The sequence below is a fragment of the Wasmannia auropunctata genome, unplaced genomic scaffold (assembly GCF_000956235.1).
Source record: "Wasmannia auropunctata unplaced genomic scaffold, wasmannia.A_1.0 LD336039.1, whole genome shotgun sequence".
In the NCBI taxonomy this organism is placed as follows: Eukaryota; Metazoa; Arthropoda; class Insecta; order Hymenoptera; family Formicidae; genus Wasmannia; species Wasmannia auropunctata.
The window spans coordinates 355,250-371,746 of NW_012026851.1; the positions used below are offsets into that span (position 1 = coordinate 355,250).

Consider the following 16,497-nt stretch of genomic DNA (forward strand, 5'->3'; position numbering starts at 1 on the left):
ATTTACATCGGACGGTCTATCGATCCGTCGCAGAAATTTCTCTTCGCTCACGTACGCGCTACGCAATGCGCTAACGGGTGTTCTCCCTAAACATGGGAAGACGGGTGACAGGAGTGCGATCGGCGCTACGAGGTTGTTCGCGCGATCTGTTGCAAGCATTGAACTCACTGAGTGACGCACGATGTCCAGTTAAGGCTCGCATAAGCGGGACGTTCGATGCGGGGCTCGCGTAATCGATCGTTGTGATTTTACCGTCACGCGTGAGACATGCAGGATGTAATCAGTGCCTATTATATAATAACTTTTAAATTCCCAATCGAGCTCTTATTATTTAGATGGCTGTCAATTCTTAACAAGCTGGAATACGTTTGAGAATATATGAAATATTATAATTTCTATACCGGATCAATCATAGATTCCAATTAAACCGTAATCGGAAATTCATCACTATATTAAAAAAAAGAAGAGGAAGAGCTTCGATACCGTATAATAATAATCACATAAAAAAGAAATTGCAACGCAGCGGCCAATTTAATCGAAATCAAAAGTATCTTTGAGGCGACACTTTCGTTGTTTTTATAATTATCAAGTTATCAAGATTCAATTAAACAAGATATAATCATATTTCATTCGTACAATGTTAAATGAATAAACTCAATTTACAGCTTCGACCGTGACTATATAAAGTTGAAACAAGATTATCTTGTAGTGTATAGCAATAACTATCTCTCTCGCGTACTGATTACAAAGTACAAACGCTACGTTATTGCGGACATACTATGCGATAGTTAAAAGCGAACGTGAATCACGGGAGGGGAATCGTGAACAACGACGATGCTAGAAAATACTCGGGAAATGAACGCGGTGCCAGAGTAGGATCGCTCGTATTATCGGACGATGAGGTACTTAGACATACATAGCCGGCGCGGAAATACCGCGTTATTATTGGTTTGGAAGAAACGCGTATACACGCCTAGATGACTGGCGCGAAACGGTAAATTACAGCAATCTTGCCGCGCGCCGTCTAACACGTGTTGCCCATTGTGACGAGTCGGCAAATTGATTGCCGCAGTTGCGAAAATTCACCGTTTTAACTTAACGGCATATATCGTAAGCTATTTTTTCTCGCGGCTTCGGAATGCTGTATACATATATATATATATATATATATATATACATCGGTGAAACACTAACATCGACAGCCGTTTTACGCTTTTGTTATCCGCCGATACATACCAGGCTGAAACGCTATCGATTTTTATCTCCGGATTACTCTCACCGGTTTTCGTGGTTCAGCTCGTAATAGCGTGACTCTTCTCTCTTGTAACGCGATATAATTGCGATAGCAGCGATTGGATGTATCCCTTCCTATCTCTCTGTCTCTGTCTATCCTGTCGTTTGATACGAAAATTATTGGCCGTCCCGCGCGAAGACAGCGGATGGAGTGAAGACGTATATCCTCTACAAAGTTGCACCTTACGTATAGATTGTCCCGCTATGTCGTTAAGCGTCATGCAGATAGTGGAAATTAGGATGTAATCTAACTTTATAACCAGGATGTACCTGTTCCGCCAGCAGCGGAACGGCTAAATCTTGATACAAGAAGAAGAAATATTATAAGTACACCCTTCTAGACACACCGGCCAGCTTCGGGCGGTGACTAAGAGAATAGTTGACTCGGTGGCAGGGGGATCAATCAAGGACTACAAGCATTGCGACTTCGTAAAGTAAATCGTATTTGTACTAATAGCTTTATAACAGCGATAGGGCAAGAAATAAGATATATGCTTATTGGAAAACTAAATACGATAAATAATCGAAATTGGCGAAGGTGTGAATTTTAACTGCCCAAAGATGTATAATTCAAGAATCGGCGTAAGAAAAGCCATAAAGTACAATCCTCTCCAATTACTTTTGCTGAAAAACACACTCTCCAAGGTCTACGACATTATAAAAGGCCGTAGGTGTCGGCCAATGAATATATTCATGATGATATAAAACGAATGTAAAGAAGTTTGTTTGGTGCGGTCACTCGAAAGACAACTCACCGACAGACGCGTTATTTAGAAAAAAATATATTCCACGGATTTTATTTGCGGCGATTTTGCGGCCTTTTACAATGTCGAGTCTCACGTGTATGAGTCGCAAGCCGGCAAGACAAGGCTAGCGGAAGGAATTGTCGTCGCCTGCCGTCGCGACCGTCGCCGGTGATCATTATCGGCAGAAGCGTGACGGCTGCAGTCAATGAAACAATAATCAAATTATCCGTATAATGAGAAGTACGCGCGGCGATACACGCATCGCGTCATACCGCGCGCCACGGCTCGTCCGTCTCGGCCAGCTCCGGAAAAGACTCGAAAAGTAATTTGCGCCGTGACCCTCTCCGACACCGTCATCTCGAGGCTGAAATAATTGCGTCGTAACCGTTAAGGGGTGGAAGGTCGAGAGGAGAACCTGCGCGTCCTGCGCGCGAGCGCACGTTCAGGAGAGACGCGTGGAAATATTATCGCGAGGAATTACACCGCGGTGTGTTACGTCGCGAATCGCGAGTTACCTCGTACTTACACGATTGCACGTCGCGTCGCATTTATCGCGCTGTCCTGTCGCGGGGAGAGAGAGCGCGTTAATATCGCGCGATTAATAGACGGGCGATCCGGAAGCTGCGCGGGGTTGTTCCCGCGATCCTGCCCACGATATTTTTACAGAGAGTCCCGTCGGCAAATGACGATAAAAATGACGACCGTGCATATAGAATTCCTAAGATTAGCTCTTGCATATATTTTTAGAACGTATAACTAATTGCATTTTTTTCTCTATCGCTTTCTCTTTCTTCCTCCTCTCCTCCTTCAATTATTAAGAAAATCGTTAATTATTATTAATAGATTTCAAACGAAATTTAATTTAATCGTTTATATAAATCTATACATTCATGTTTTGAATCTACTTTCGCTTAATGACTTTTTTAACGACTGAATATTTTAGTCATAATGGAAAGTAGAATGTAACCGGCGCCACTTTGGAAGCATCGTTGCACATTTGCATGGTCGCATAAAATCTGAATAATTAGAATGCAAGAGAATTTATAAAATCACAGATATATAGACAGGTATTTACAGTTAGACAGACATCGGGATAATGATTAATCATCCGAGTGTCCGCGACCGGCCAGTCGTTCAAAATGCAAATACATTTATTTATTTTCGTCATTATCACACCTTGCCGTCGCGGAAATCGTCACTTTACCGTTTCCACAATGCGCCGCATGCATATACACATCATCACGCGATGACTCGGATAAACGTGATTCGCGAATAATAATACGCGTTGGTAATGCCGAGTCTTATTGATCGGCCTTATGCAAATGCTGCGCGCATCGCGCGTACTTGAGATAAATTACGCAACCTTTCCGTAATCTCATCACCAACTGCAGCGATATTAAATCCGCACCGTCGATCGACGAGTCGCGGAATTCGCATAAATCCGCGCGAGCGGAAGAGTATGCTCGTAACGCGTTACGCAATGCCGAGCCTCTTCCTCCAACTCCCTTGACGAGCAGCGGCTCCGTAGCTCGAGGGAAGTGGTGTCGGGTACCTTTCCCAAGACGTGAGAGGAGTTCCCGTCATCTCGGGTGCTCTTCGTACATTGGAAAACTGAAATTGCTACTTGCACATCCCTCGTGTTAATCCGCGGCATATCGAGTATAAATTGCTGCTAATTTGTCTCGATCCGTGGATGGTCCGCTTCTCCCGAGATCGCAATACTTCCTATAACGGTGTGAGACCGACTGCTCGTGCGCGTCTCTTCTTGTAATCTAAGTTACAGTAAGGAGAAATTATCTTTAATTACACGAGAAATTGATCCTACACCTGCAGACTAGACTAGACAACTATTCTCTATATCTTCTTCCTTTTTTCTCTCTTTTTCACATGCAGATCTCGACGCGGCACAAACAGAAAAAAATATTTAAGTTAATCTGCATTTAACATTAATTACCGTTAATTCAACGTGTCATGCAAGTGCAAATCGTTGCGTTCCTTACATCAAACCGCGCGCCCTACACCCATCCTTCGATTAAGGCCCAATTAAATCAGCGATGCGCGACTGCATTCGAAGACGCATTCCCCCCCGAAGCGAAGCTTCTCTAGCATAGATTGTACCTGTCTAGGGCTCTGTAGTTAGCCACCGACGCGTGACCAATGTACGACTAAGTTTTTATGTCCTTGGAAGGGAAGAGAATATGATCAGAAGCATCGGTAGTATGCAATTACTGATCGTAATGAAGCGCAGTGATAGATGAGATTGTTTTCTCGCAGGATGTCCTAGCCTTCATTTTCCACGATTGACTCTTTGTTTAGATTTAAATCAATATTTCGGGACAAGAACTATGTACAAAATTAAAAACAATATCGAAAGATCGATTTCTTTCATATACTTATACTTTAACAATAGCTTAAAATGATCTAATCTAGTAATAAAAAATGATCGTTTATATGTGTGCATTCAGATTCAATTGTATAATTCTTCAATTATCCTGATCACAAAGGTTGCTGATCAATCTTCAGATAAACTATCTAATAAGGCAGCCATTGAAAATTGTTTTAAAATTAAGATCCTACCGTTGAGTGACTTTTTTCCTATATTTGTACAAACGCACACATATTCACATAATTGAAAAATCTATCCTTCCTATTAATTTATTTATCAAATCGATTTATTTAATAATTAATATATATATTTAAAAATGAATCAATAAACTTAATCAAAACTTAAATGTGCTACAACTTGTACATGTCAATAATATTTTATAAAATTCAAACAGAACCATTAAACTTGTATAATCGCGTTTTAATACGTAGAAACGCTCACGTTTCTCGCGTATCTCAAAGCTATGCTGAAATGTACAGCAATGCTTAGAAAAATAATCGACAAGTAAACAAATCTAGCAAAATTGAGCGAGCTGCGTCGAGCGAAATCATCTTGCAAGTAACTTTGCCGAAGAATGCCCATAGCGTAGTCCATAGTTGGTGGTGTTCTATGTAAAGACGATTCGCGGAGACAAAGGCCGCGAGTGTAGTACACGCTCGGTTAAAAGGAGCGACCTCCTTGAGAACGGTCCTTGACTCGTAGAGACGAGCGAGATAAGAAGAAGACTACGACAACTACGAAGAAGAAGAAGAAGAAGAAGAAGAAATGTTGGAAGTAGTAGTAGTAGTAGTAGTAGTAGAAGTAGAAGAGGTGGAGTACGCGGGAAGAGGGATGGTGCAGGGGGAACGTTGTGGAAGAGTGGCGGTGGAGGACAACGGTAGGGGAAGAGAGCGAGTAATGGCGCCTGCAAACTTGGCGGCCGCGAGAGGTCGAAGAAGCCGCCGCTTCTGAACGGCGAAGCACAAGGTGGAAAGACCGAGGCGGTGTAGCAACCGAGATGTAACCGGGCGCGAGAAGGACGCGCATCGCGAAAAGTGCGAAGGAGAGAGAGAAGAGAGAAAGAAAGAAAGAAAGAAAGAAAGAAAGAGATGCTCACCGCCGAGGGAAAATGTATCCCGGTTATATACGCCGCACTCCCCCTCTTTCTTCCGTCGTGACTTTCCTCGCGAGCGCGGTTCGCCCCGATCGTGAAACGAAACTTGCGTTACCACGTCGCGGGAATGTACGTTAAACGTATAAATAAAGCCAAGCGGCAGAACCGTTGGAAATTTTTTCTAAACTAGTCAACTAGGGGGATAAACATCTTTCCTGGATCTTTATTTTCTTTCCTACGCGATCTCGGAATCTTACTCCTATCACAAAAAACGGTTATCAAAAAATGAAATTAAAATTTCTGTATAAATTTGATACTTTTCCTCATAATAAGTTTTCGAGATTAAGCCCTACTAACAAACATAAACAAATCTATGATTAACGCACACGTAATGTGTTAAAATAACGCGAGTTTTTAGCGTAATCGTTTGAATCGACGCATGGCACGGCATACGCGAGTCATCTTAATTGATAATTGACAATTCAGCGGTCACGATGTGGTCGACCCTAATTTATCGCTCATCTCGCGCGGCCACGTCGACGCGACGGACGCGAGCGCGCACATTTGCTCAGGTATGCGAGATGGAAGGTCACGAGGTGTACTCATTCGTGACCGGAAAAATGCTCCCAGAGGAAAAGATGAGAAGAGGAAAGATCGACATTACCGATGTTCATGCGCGCGCACGCACGCATGCACGCACGCACGCATGTGTAGCGAATGTACGCGTATACACTCTTCCTTTCTCTCTTCCGCGCTCGCGCGGATGCGAAGCGAGAAGGAAGAGGCGAGAGTATACGGGAGAGTCGTCTCCTCAAGAACGGAGGATGCCTATAATCGGCAATGGACGACCGCGCCTCGGCCACTTTCGCGTGGCTTGACGTGGACACCGGCGCGGCGTAACCGATCGACCTCACGGTTAATCATCATCGCCCCGTGCAGGGATTCTATCCCAGGCATACGCACCACCGCTTTTACGCGCGCGCGCGTACACATATATTACACGGTAGCGTAACTGAAACGTAATTTTAATATAGCCAGGGGTTCAGCGGCACGTCGAGGAAAAATGATGGTCGGCTGAGTCGGAGCGGGTGGGAGGGGGGAGGGGGAGCATAATGTATTTCGGTGTCTATACACGGTTACATGTTATTTATAGCGTCTACGAAGTAAACGTCCATGGAGAGGCCGACCGAGAGTGTGCCTGTGCACACGTGATAAACGCCGATGCTTACCATAGGGATTTCTCTTTTTTCCCCGGGGGTACCTCTCTCTAATTACGATCTCTCACCCCCAACGGAATGCGGTAAATAGTCCGCGATCTTTGCTCTTATTCGCGTGTGACGAGGGAGGTCGTCCCGTCGAGTTTCGCCGAGTATCGCGTTGCCGAGTGTGACGTATTAAGTCGGCAACGATAACGATATTGTAAATTTTCTCACGGAGTACGCATTTTTAAGTCCTTGCTGCGGAATGGCGATTCGCACCGTGTAATAACGTTCGACTATCCCCTTCGATGCGCATTGGTGTTCTAAATTACCGCGCACGCCGCATATAATTTTCTTGTCTCAAATGCAATTTCGAGGATGTTCACTTATTAAGCCTCCTTTCCTTTGCTTTACACTCGTCATATGTACTCGTACATACATCAACATTGTCTGGGGAGAAGCTATTTTTATGCATTAGCAACCGCTTTTACTACCTTCGTTTAATCACGCGACCGTGATTCAAGTGAGCCTCTGACCCACCTCTTCACCGCAAATTTACCGCTAAATATTTGTAATTCTAAGCTTTATTTGCTTAATATGTAAGAGCGTGTTCAATGTCAATAGGAGGTGAGAGTCGGACGACACATTTAAATGCGCCGTGATAACACAGAGACTCGCCTCTTTCTAGCCGTGACTCTAGAAAAGAGAATCGCGTGGAGAATCGGCTAAAACCAAGGTTAAAGTTAATCGCCTTCGGCGAAACCGGCTCTTAGAACTTTACCGAGAGCGTGCACGCGGTACATGTACGTGGTGCTTCTTACGGTACATAGTAGCGGATTAAAATATGAAAACTAGATACGTGGTACGCGGGATTGAATTCCGGCGCAGCAGGTACACCGGCGTGAATTTGCAAGAGCGACGCGCTAATTGCAATCGTCCGCCCTTTGCGGAACGCGGCTAAATAACGTACATTCTTCAAGGTGTACCTGTAAATAAATCTAACTCCTCTTCCACGAATTGCCATTAATTATTCGAGTTGCGCGCCAAGTCGCGGCCGATAGCTCACTTTTGCTGACTTTACCCATAACCAGGGGATACGCTCGAGCGATTATACAACCACCCCGATCGTCCATCAACCGTAACGACCATGGGCAATCCCTTCATTCCCCCCGTTCGCCTCTTCCCACCTGGATTTGTGTACGCACTTGCACGCGTGCTCGGTAAGCTCGCTAAGCGCGATTTAGAATAGTAAAATGCGCGCCTGCCTGAGCGGGATTTATATGGGCATCGGTATTCCCCACGCTCTTCTTCGCGAGAAGGACGAGCGTGGTGTGCAGCGCGCCGATCAATGCGAGAGGCAGCAGCCGCCGCTGACCTCAGAGGGGCCGCTCCGGATCGCCGGGAATGCAACCGCGACGGAAACAATCGCGGGAATCGCCGAGGATACTCTCGATGAAGGTACAGGGCCCCTTGGCGATCGCGCCCAAGATCCCCCATCGTTTCGCGCGAGGAAACCATCGATTTTAGACCTGTCGGACGAAGGCCAAAAATAAAATCGCACGTCATGAGAAATCGCCTCGTGTTTCAAAGTTTTGACTTCTTTCGCAAAACGCTTATATGTGAAAATTTGTTTCGTTTTTGCGATCTACGCGCACAAACTGAAATTTCGTTTTTACATTAAGGCTTGGACTTACATAATAACTTACATAATAAAAAGACGAACGAAAAGATAAAATGAAAGAAAATATTATTTTCCCTGTATCATCCACTGAGAAAAGAACCAGGATAATAACAAGACCTAGTCGCGCAAGCGAAGATTGCTAGTGAGCTATCGGAAGATTGCCCGTAGGGCAATGCTTTGATCAACTCAATCCACAAGCCGCAGGCTTGATTCCAGCTTTCAGGCTAATTAAAGAGTCGCGGGAGGAGAACGAGTATGGAGCGGCATCCCGATTGGTGGAGATCTCATCCCCCTGATTTCCATATCGCGAAGACATATAACGCAACGATTCCGCGAGGCGTACAAAGTTCCGACCGTTTTGATTAATAAATATTCAGCTCTTTCATAAGATTTTCATTTAGATTGCATAAGACACGTCAATTTGATGGAAGTACCTGGACACATCTTTGATAATGCTTAAAGTCTAGAATACACGAGCTCTTATTAATACAAATAAAAATTTCTCTTGTTGTCATTTAAATATTCTTTTTTTAACATTAATAATATGATCAAAAGAAAACCACAGAAATATCGTGTTGCACATTTAAAATGTCAAAATGTAGGCGAATCTTGTGGGATTAATCTTACGACACAATGTATGTAATGTTCTTAATGCAATCTTACGTTCTGAATGATATTTAATTAAATCACGAAAACGTTAACGATGAGTCTTGAGGAGTCTGTATATATAAGGACACCGTAATGATAGACTGCGCTTTCCTGAAATCATTGACAACGAAAGTGTCCTATCGCCACGATACCGCAAAATAGCGATCGCGAGTCGCCGCAGACAAATAATCAAGTACCGAGGACGTCTGCGCTATGATTATTAATTATTTCCAGCAAGGACGCGCAGCGGTTGCAGTTGATAGAACGCGTTTAAATTGGGTCTCGCATGCAATACTTTGTTATGCAATCAGTTGACAGCGCCAAGTTCAATCGGGTCACTCGCGGTCGCTGAAGAGTTTTTACGTTGTTTACGCGAGATAAAAACAAACTTAAAAAAATGAGGTTAATTAACTATAAATACGTTGATTCTCGGTTTATTTTCAATGAAGTTTTTAATAAAGGCACTGTTTTACTTCATTTAATTCGGTTTAATTCTTAATAGCACTAATTGTTGAATAAATAATCGTTACAAATTTCGTTTCATCTTAATGTTGTCAGGAAATCATCATGTTGTTCCATTTATTCGATGCTCAGTTGGCTTGTCTTGTTTTAGATTTGTATTTTTAGTTATTGGTATTAATATTCGCGATTTAATTTATAACATATATAATCTAGAAAAATAAAATGAATATTTGGAGAGTAAATTATTTCTCTCAAAAAGTTTGAATAAGACGTTAAATATGAGCATATTATGAAAGAGAAATAATGTCAGACACGCTATGCGAAGCTCACGGCAATGCTTTTATTTACCATAATAGTTAGAAAGTTAGCGAATGTAATGCCACGTAATTTGGAGCAGCAGTGCTTCAAATAATCCGCGACATAGTTTAGTTTACCTTTAACGAAACGGTACTAAACAGATATATTGATCTATTTATTATTTTTAAAACTTTAAGATTGTAAGATTATATTACACTAGATATGATATCAATCTAATTAACGGTAGAGTGTTATAAATATTTCAAAAAGGAATTTCTTTATTACTAACGTAATTGTGAATAACACCTAAATTGAAAAAATATACTGATATATAAAAAAAATAATAAAAGGCAAAAATAAAATGTTGCATAATATAGAAGATTTTATTAGTAAATTATTTTACATGTTACTTTAAAAATAATGTATTTTGAAATAAAAAATTTCAGACTTGCAATTCACGAATGTTATTCGATTCTTGCTAATAAAATAATTTGGTCATGTCTACCTAAAGATAGAATCAAAATTAGAAATCAAATAAAGAAAGATTTAAATTTATCGCTTATTATTGATATTTTAAATATTTATAATAAATTTATATAAAATATATTTATATAAACTTGCATAATTATACAGAAATATTTATAACAATCTCTTTTGCAAAAACATAAAGTGAAATTTTGTGCAAAAAATAATTCTAGTTTTTGTAATTATAATAATTATTTACATTTATATAATTACAAAAAATAGAATTATTTTTTGCACAAAATTTCAATAAACAATTATTATTTTATGATATATCGTAACGTCGTTACGTATTTTTTTTACCATTGATTTCCTGTTGTCATGAAGTACGACAGAGCATTAAGCGAGATACACGCCAACGTAACCAATCGACCATCGCAGCTATTTGCTCTAAACCACACTAATTCCCAGCATTTCCCATTGTAATCGGCAAAACTACAGGTTCTACGCACAACCGCGACCTCGGCAATGTCGAACCTTTCGCCGTCGATCTAAACCGACGGCGACGACGTCACGCTCGCTCGAATCGAGCTAAATAAATCGCCGTGGCAAAGTAATAGAGAGTGCATTGCGCTGGGCAACGATAATGACGATATAATATCGTATAAAATCAAATTGATTCCGGGAAACAAAGCTGTAATATATATTCTTATCGAACGGAAAAACCGAACACGCGGAAAGAGACACGAAAGAAGGAAAAGATCGCGTTCGTGTTTATGAATTCATCTGTAAGATGATGTGAGCAGCCACGCTGCACAGTGGGCGAATCAAATGGGGTCATCGTTAACTCTCTCGCTCCCAATACGCAGCTACGTATCTCGGCAAATTAAATTCTCGTACTACCTGCAGATATTTTAAATCAAGACAATAAAAAAGATGGATTGTTCAAGCATTTACATCGATCTTTTTGCAATTTTTAACTTGGAAATGAGGGAGCCAAAAATAGATGCTTGCGTTTACCTTCGTCCGCATGGCGCGGCGCCCAGCACTCCGCGCGAAGGATCATCCAGAGGATCGATCCTGTCGCTCCGCGGGTATCCTTGCTTTTTATCCTTGATAATTTGCGTTACTCTTTCACTGGACGCTACACTCGCCTCTCGCTTTTCTTTTCCCCCGTTTTTTTTCTTTTCTTTTTCAATCGTCATGTTGTCTCCAGTCGCGTCATAGAGGCCTTTTTTGCACGAACGACTTTATCGTCCCCGGGCGGGTGCGCATTCGCGATGAAAACCGGATCCGAGGGCCACGTAAGTATGCGTCTTGTCACAGAAAGTATCCGCTCGAAATCACTGCACTTTGGTGCGCGATCGCTTAAAGTGGCGTTGATACGACTGACTTTTAGATCGCGCCTGTCTGCACGCGTTTATTATAGCAAACTGGACGAGTTCCAACTACTTATTGTTAATAGATGACGTTAGTAAAGGATACAGCAAATATCGTTTTGAGATGCAAAGAATTAATGTGATAAGCTATTTTCTGTATCTCTCTCTCTCTCCTCTTATCTCTCATATCGATCTAATGTAGTATTTTACGCCTGACAGGTACATCTAGATGCGTGCGATGCAAACGAGAACTTTCTTCATTACTGTCGATGATATTAGCAGATTAATGTAGAAACGACTAATATATAATAGAAGCTGCAGAGAAAATTAAATGAGACATCGAGATCAAATAAAAAAATTGTAGTTGAAGTTTTAGATACTCATGTTTACGTCATTTTTCATTTGCGCAACGTAGCAATCTTGTAACAAAGTGCTGAAAGACTAGCAATAAGTCATGCTAACTTATTATCTACACTGACTTTTCCGTCCACATTTTTAATTTTAACGAGTAGTGTGCTCGCGACCATTTAATTGCCGGAAGCTAATCGATTATGAAAAATGCGAATAAAAACCGTTGCGAATTTTTTATCAACTGACTGAATATGGATAAGTCTTTTTTGTGGGCCACTAACCGAATATCTGCGTTGGCATGTATCGCCGTCGTCTGCAGCCACTTTCTAAAGTGATTAATATAAAGTACTTACACACACCGACGTGATATAGATATCCGATGATGCGATCACTTTCAATCATTTTATGAAACGAACGAAAGACTAGAAATATTATCTGCTCTCAATTGCTCAATATATTCAATAAGTTTTCTATGAAAATCAGTATTACCAGAATAAATGTACAGGGTGAAAGGTAAAAAGATCGAAAGCGTCCGTGCATGAACGGTCTGCGCGTTGGAAAAAAGTATATATTTACTCTGTCACGTAAAAAAAAAAAATAGGTATCTGATTTGCGTTACGCCCAGGCGATCGCATAATTTCTGATTGAGCCGCCAACACACCTCGCGCACATCCTTGACACCATCTGCCTAAAGGATGTGCTAAAGGTCGGCACCGACGTACATCCTGATGTAATACCAGTAGACGTTTAATTTCGCGACAAAAGCGCGCAACGATTTCCACGAAATGCTCAAAGTGGAAGTCGGTAGCAACGAACTGCGTGTATAAATTTGTTATTTTTTTTTTACAAGAAACCTTTATCCAAGTAATGTATTCTCTAGTTGACACCATTTCTTCGGCTGGCTACTTTGTAAAAGTGAACTTGAAGATCCTGTTACTAAAAGCGGCAAGATGAAAGTATGTAAGAGGAGTCAGTCGACGGTCGCCGAGATCTTTGAGGCGAAAACGATCGACTTGATAAGGAGAACACTGCAAGACGACTTTTCGTCGGTCGCGATGTGAACTGATCGAAAATAATACCGACGATAGCGTACGTGTGTTTTTGTTACGTCGAGGATGAACATCCGCTTTAGCAGGAAATACGCAATCGCGTATATTGCGCAAATCCATAAATCATGCTCCGAGATTACGAGGGTCTCAAAATTCCCCTGAGTGGTGAGTTCACAATGTACACGACGATGATGAAGAACACGTTTGAGAGTTTAACAGAGACGAACATTCTATAACCGTGTCCTTGAATGAATCCGGAGTGATTCCAGTTGACGATAGACACTAGCAAATAATCTCGGCCTTGACTCTTGAAGAGGCCAAAGCCGCGTCAGCGTCTCGACGATCGACGACCTGCGGAACCGCAGCACGATCTGCAGCAGCACGGACCGATCCATCATGTTGAATCCTCTATCAAGCCGTTGTCGATCAAACGTGTCGAAAGGGATCACTGAACCCCGCGTTCGCGTAGCTACGGCGCGAATCCAAACTTCCCGGTTCTCGCAAATTGTGGTTCCCGTCGATCCAAACGTTTCTCAAGACGGAGACAAGTCGATCGCAGTGCTCCATACGGTGCAAAAATCGATCTCCATTGGAAAGTAGAGCGATTGCACGTTGGCGCGGTATCCCATACGCGATACGAGACGTTTCGAAGGTGATAGATACGAGGACCAGATTGTTTCCGCAAGCACCAAGACTTACCCGTCCCCATGGCTGACAGCAGCAGCCTCCTTCCGCCTCAATCCCTCCGTGTATCCAGGATGCAATCTTGGCTGAATTTGTGTTTCACTGCGCGAGGAAAGAAACCAAAAAAAAAAATTACGACCACGATGGGCGATGCGGGAAGGACGACCTCCTCGTCCAGCCGGGAGACCGCGGACGAACTGGTACCCGGAGAAGACTTTTGGTGAGACTCGGACGTGAGACAACGACGACGTCATCGCCGGCCTGGTGTCTCATTGGCCGACCGTCCTCTTGGCTCTTGGTTGCTTCGCCTCTCTCTTTCTGAGTGCTCCCTTCCTCTCCTTTTCCTTCTACACGAGAACTCCTCTCTCGCCGCTTACGTACACGTTCCTCTCCCTCTTTCAAACCCTCCTCCTCCTTCTCTCTCGCGCGCTTATTCTCTCACCTGTTCTCTCTCGCGCTTTCGCGTGGCCGCCCGAGATATTTCCGTCTCGCTCTGTTGCACTCCCACGACAGGACTAGACCCCGCGGTAGAGCCACTACGTGCGCGAAGTCAGTGAGCTCAACGCCTGGAACCAATCTTCGACTTGCACGAAGGTCTGTATAAGGTATATACGCGAGGCACAGATAGCCGCGGTTCAAGTGTCTCGCTGGATAGACGATACTGTAGGTAAAGGTCAGTTAGCGTTATCTCACGAAGGTAGACCGAAGGCGCTTCATGTATATTTAGAAGGTTAACGGGTTACCAGACTTCAAACCCTTTGGTTTGCTGGCTGAAAAATCCACATACTGTAGCAACCTTAGAATGTTGAACATAACAGCGATTATTGTCGGTATACTACCTTAAAAGAAGTATGAACATGCCGTACGAAAACATTCTCGATAATCTGCATTATTTCTTTAAAGTATAATATTAAAATAACTTTGAAATTTCTAGGGAAATCCAATTAATCCAATTATTAAATGATAAATCACGCAATCTGAGTTTTATTTCTGAAAATTAATTTGCACTCGCTGTGTACAATTTAACGAAGATGATATCTCGAAGATGATATGAAGAATACAATAAGATCAGGAGGCATGGAATGAATTACGAAAGAGTTATTAACTATGTATTAACAGTAAGATAGCGCCGGATGAACGTTGCTCACAAATGCTATCAATGATTGCTCTAAAAGAATCGTTGATATTATCTTCAAAGCAACGGACATCCTTCCAGAAAGGGTCAACGATACTGGTTGAACCAGATAATGATTAGATACGAACTGAAGTCCGTTCGCCTGAACACTGCAGCTATATGAAATTTACATTCATCTTTGCATCGAGTATAATTTGCTCATCAGAATGATGCTATACAAGGTAATTTAAAGTTACGGTTCAGTCTTCTGCCACATAAATGCATAAAAATCAATGACTGAAGCAAATTATCAGTGATGTAATGGCATAATTAGTGAAATATTAAGTGATATTAATGATCATTGAGTGAGCGTTTTCCAGAAAATGCAGGAGAAAAATAATCTATTTAAATGAATTTCAAAATTGTAAAAAATGCTATCGAACGACTTTAAATATATAATAAATATAAATGCAATCGTACGAATTTGTATGAATCGGAAAAGAAATAAAGATTCGTTCGTATAAGACTTAAATGTCATGTACTATACGTCGGTTAGTAAATAAAGGACTGGGTTGCAGACAGAATCGTCACTGCCTGCAGTAAACTGAATAAACAGATCGTTGCTTGGATTCACGGAAGCTAGATCTACCGAGAGTCTCATGGATCGCTGCTCGATGCCTCAAAAGATTGCACCGTGCATTACGGATCGTTACGCCAATCTGCGGAAAAGAAAAATTCATAGGATCTAGGGAGATGTTAACGTTTCTATCATGAATCCTTATACATTGCAGATCTGAAAGAATGTCGCTTCTGCATCTTGTATTACTGCTGAGATCAGAAGAACGAAATCTTAGCTAACACCAAGATTATCGCAGGAATATCCAATTCGATCATACTTTCAACTATCGCGCGCTAAAAGAATTTCATTTTTCTTTGAAATAATTAAAAAGAAATTTAGATTCTCAGCTGTTTTCTTTTCCAAGTTGCGTTTAGCTCTATTTAGAGTAGGAACTATTTAGAGGAGGAACTTGAGATATCAAAAAACGAGCGAATAAAATCAACACGATTTTAATGGAATTGAAATTATTTTATCTTTAGATAAATTTGAAAAAAATCTTGAAACAATTTCAAAAGCGTCTCTTATCGTTTTCTCCTATTTATTATCTACGCAAAACTTTAATAACGATAATGAACGGATTTCAGTTTTAATGACACCGTAGCCTGTAGAGTCTGCAAGCGCGATAGTGTCGGTGAACCCGGGACGCCTCGGGGTGTTTCACAGGCGCGGGTCGCGAGAAGAATCCGCGGTACATACATGCGCAGGTATACACAGTTTGCACCATTATGTTTAATTTATCGCGCGCACTTCTACACATGGTTTGACCGATTCGAGAGAGTGCGAGAACCTCCGCACGGTCCCCACGGACAATTGGCGTTATGAATAAACATCTACACGCTGCCTCGAAGCTCTAATGAACGCACTGAATAACTCGTCGTGCGAAGATACCTATAAACATGTGCTTCCTAAAATTTCCAACGTTCTGCGCAATGTAGATTCCGTGACTGCAGGAAACGCCTCGAGGAACGGGTTAATTTCTAAACGAGGGCAAGCGCTTTTTGCACTTTATTTTGCACCGAGAGAACAATGCTAAG

General features: G+C 42.0%; 1 protein-coding gene across 1 annotated transcript in view; it reads right to left on the minus strand.

Annotated features, from left to right (window-relative positions):
• LOC105452010 overlaps positions 1–13,948 on the minus strand; it is a 100,760-nt gene extending 86,812 nt beyond the window's left edge. Inside the window, exon 1 of the mRNA XM_011692774.1 lies at positions 13,746–13,948. Within this exon, the coding sequence (XP_011691076.1) occupies positions 13,746–13,755 (10 nt within the window). The 5' untranslated portion in view covers positions 13,756–13,948. The remainder of the gene's footprint in view (positions 1–13,745) is intronic.
• Between the last annotated feature and the right edge of the window lie 2,549 nt (positions 13,949–16,497).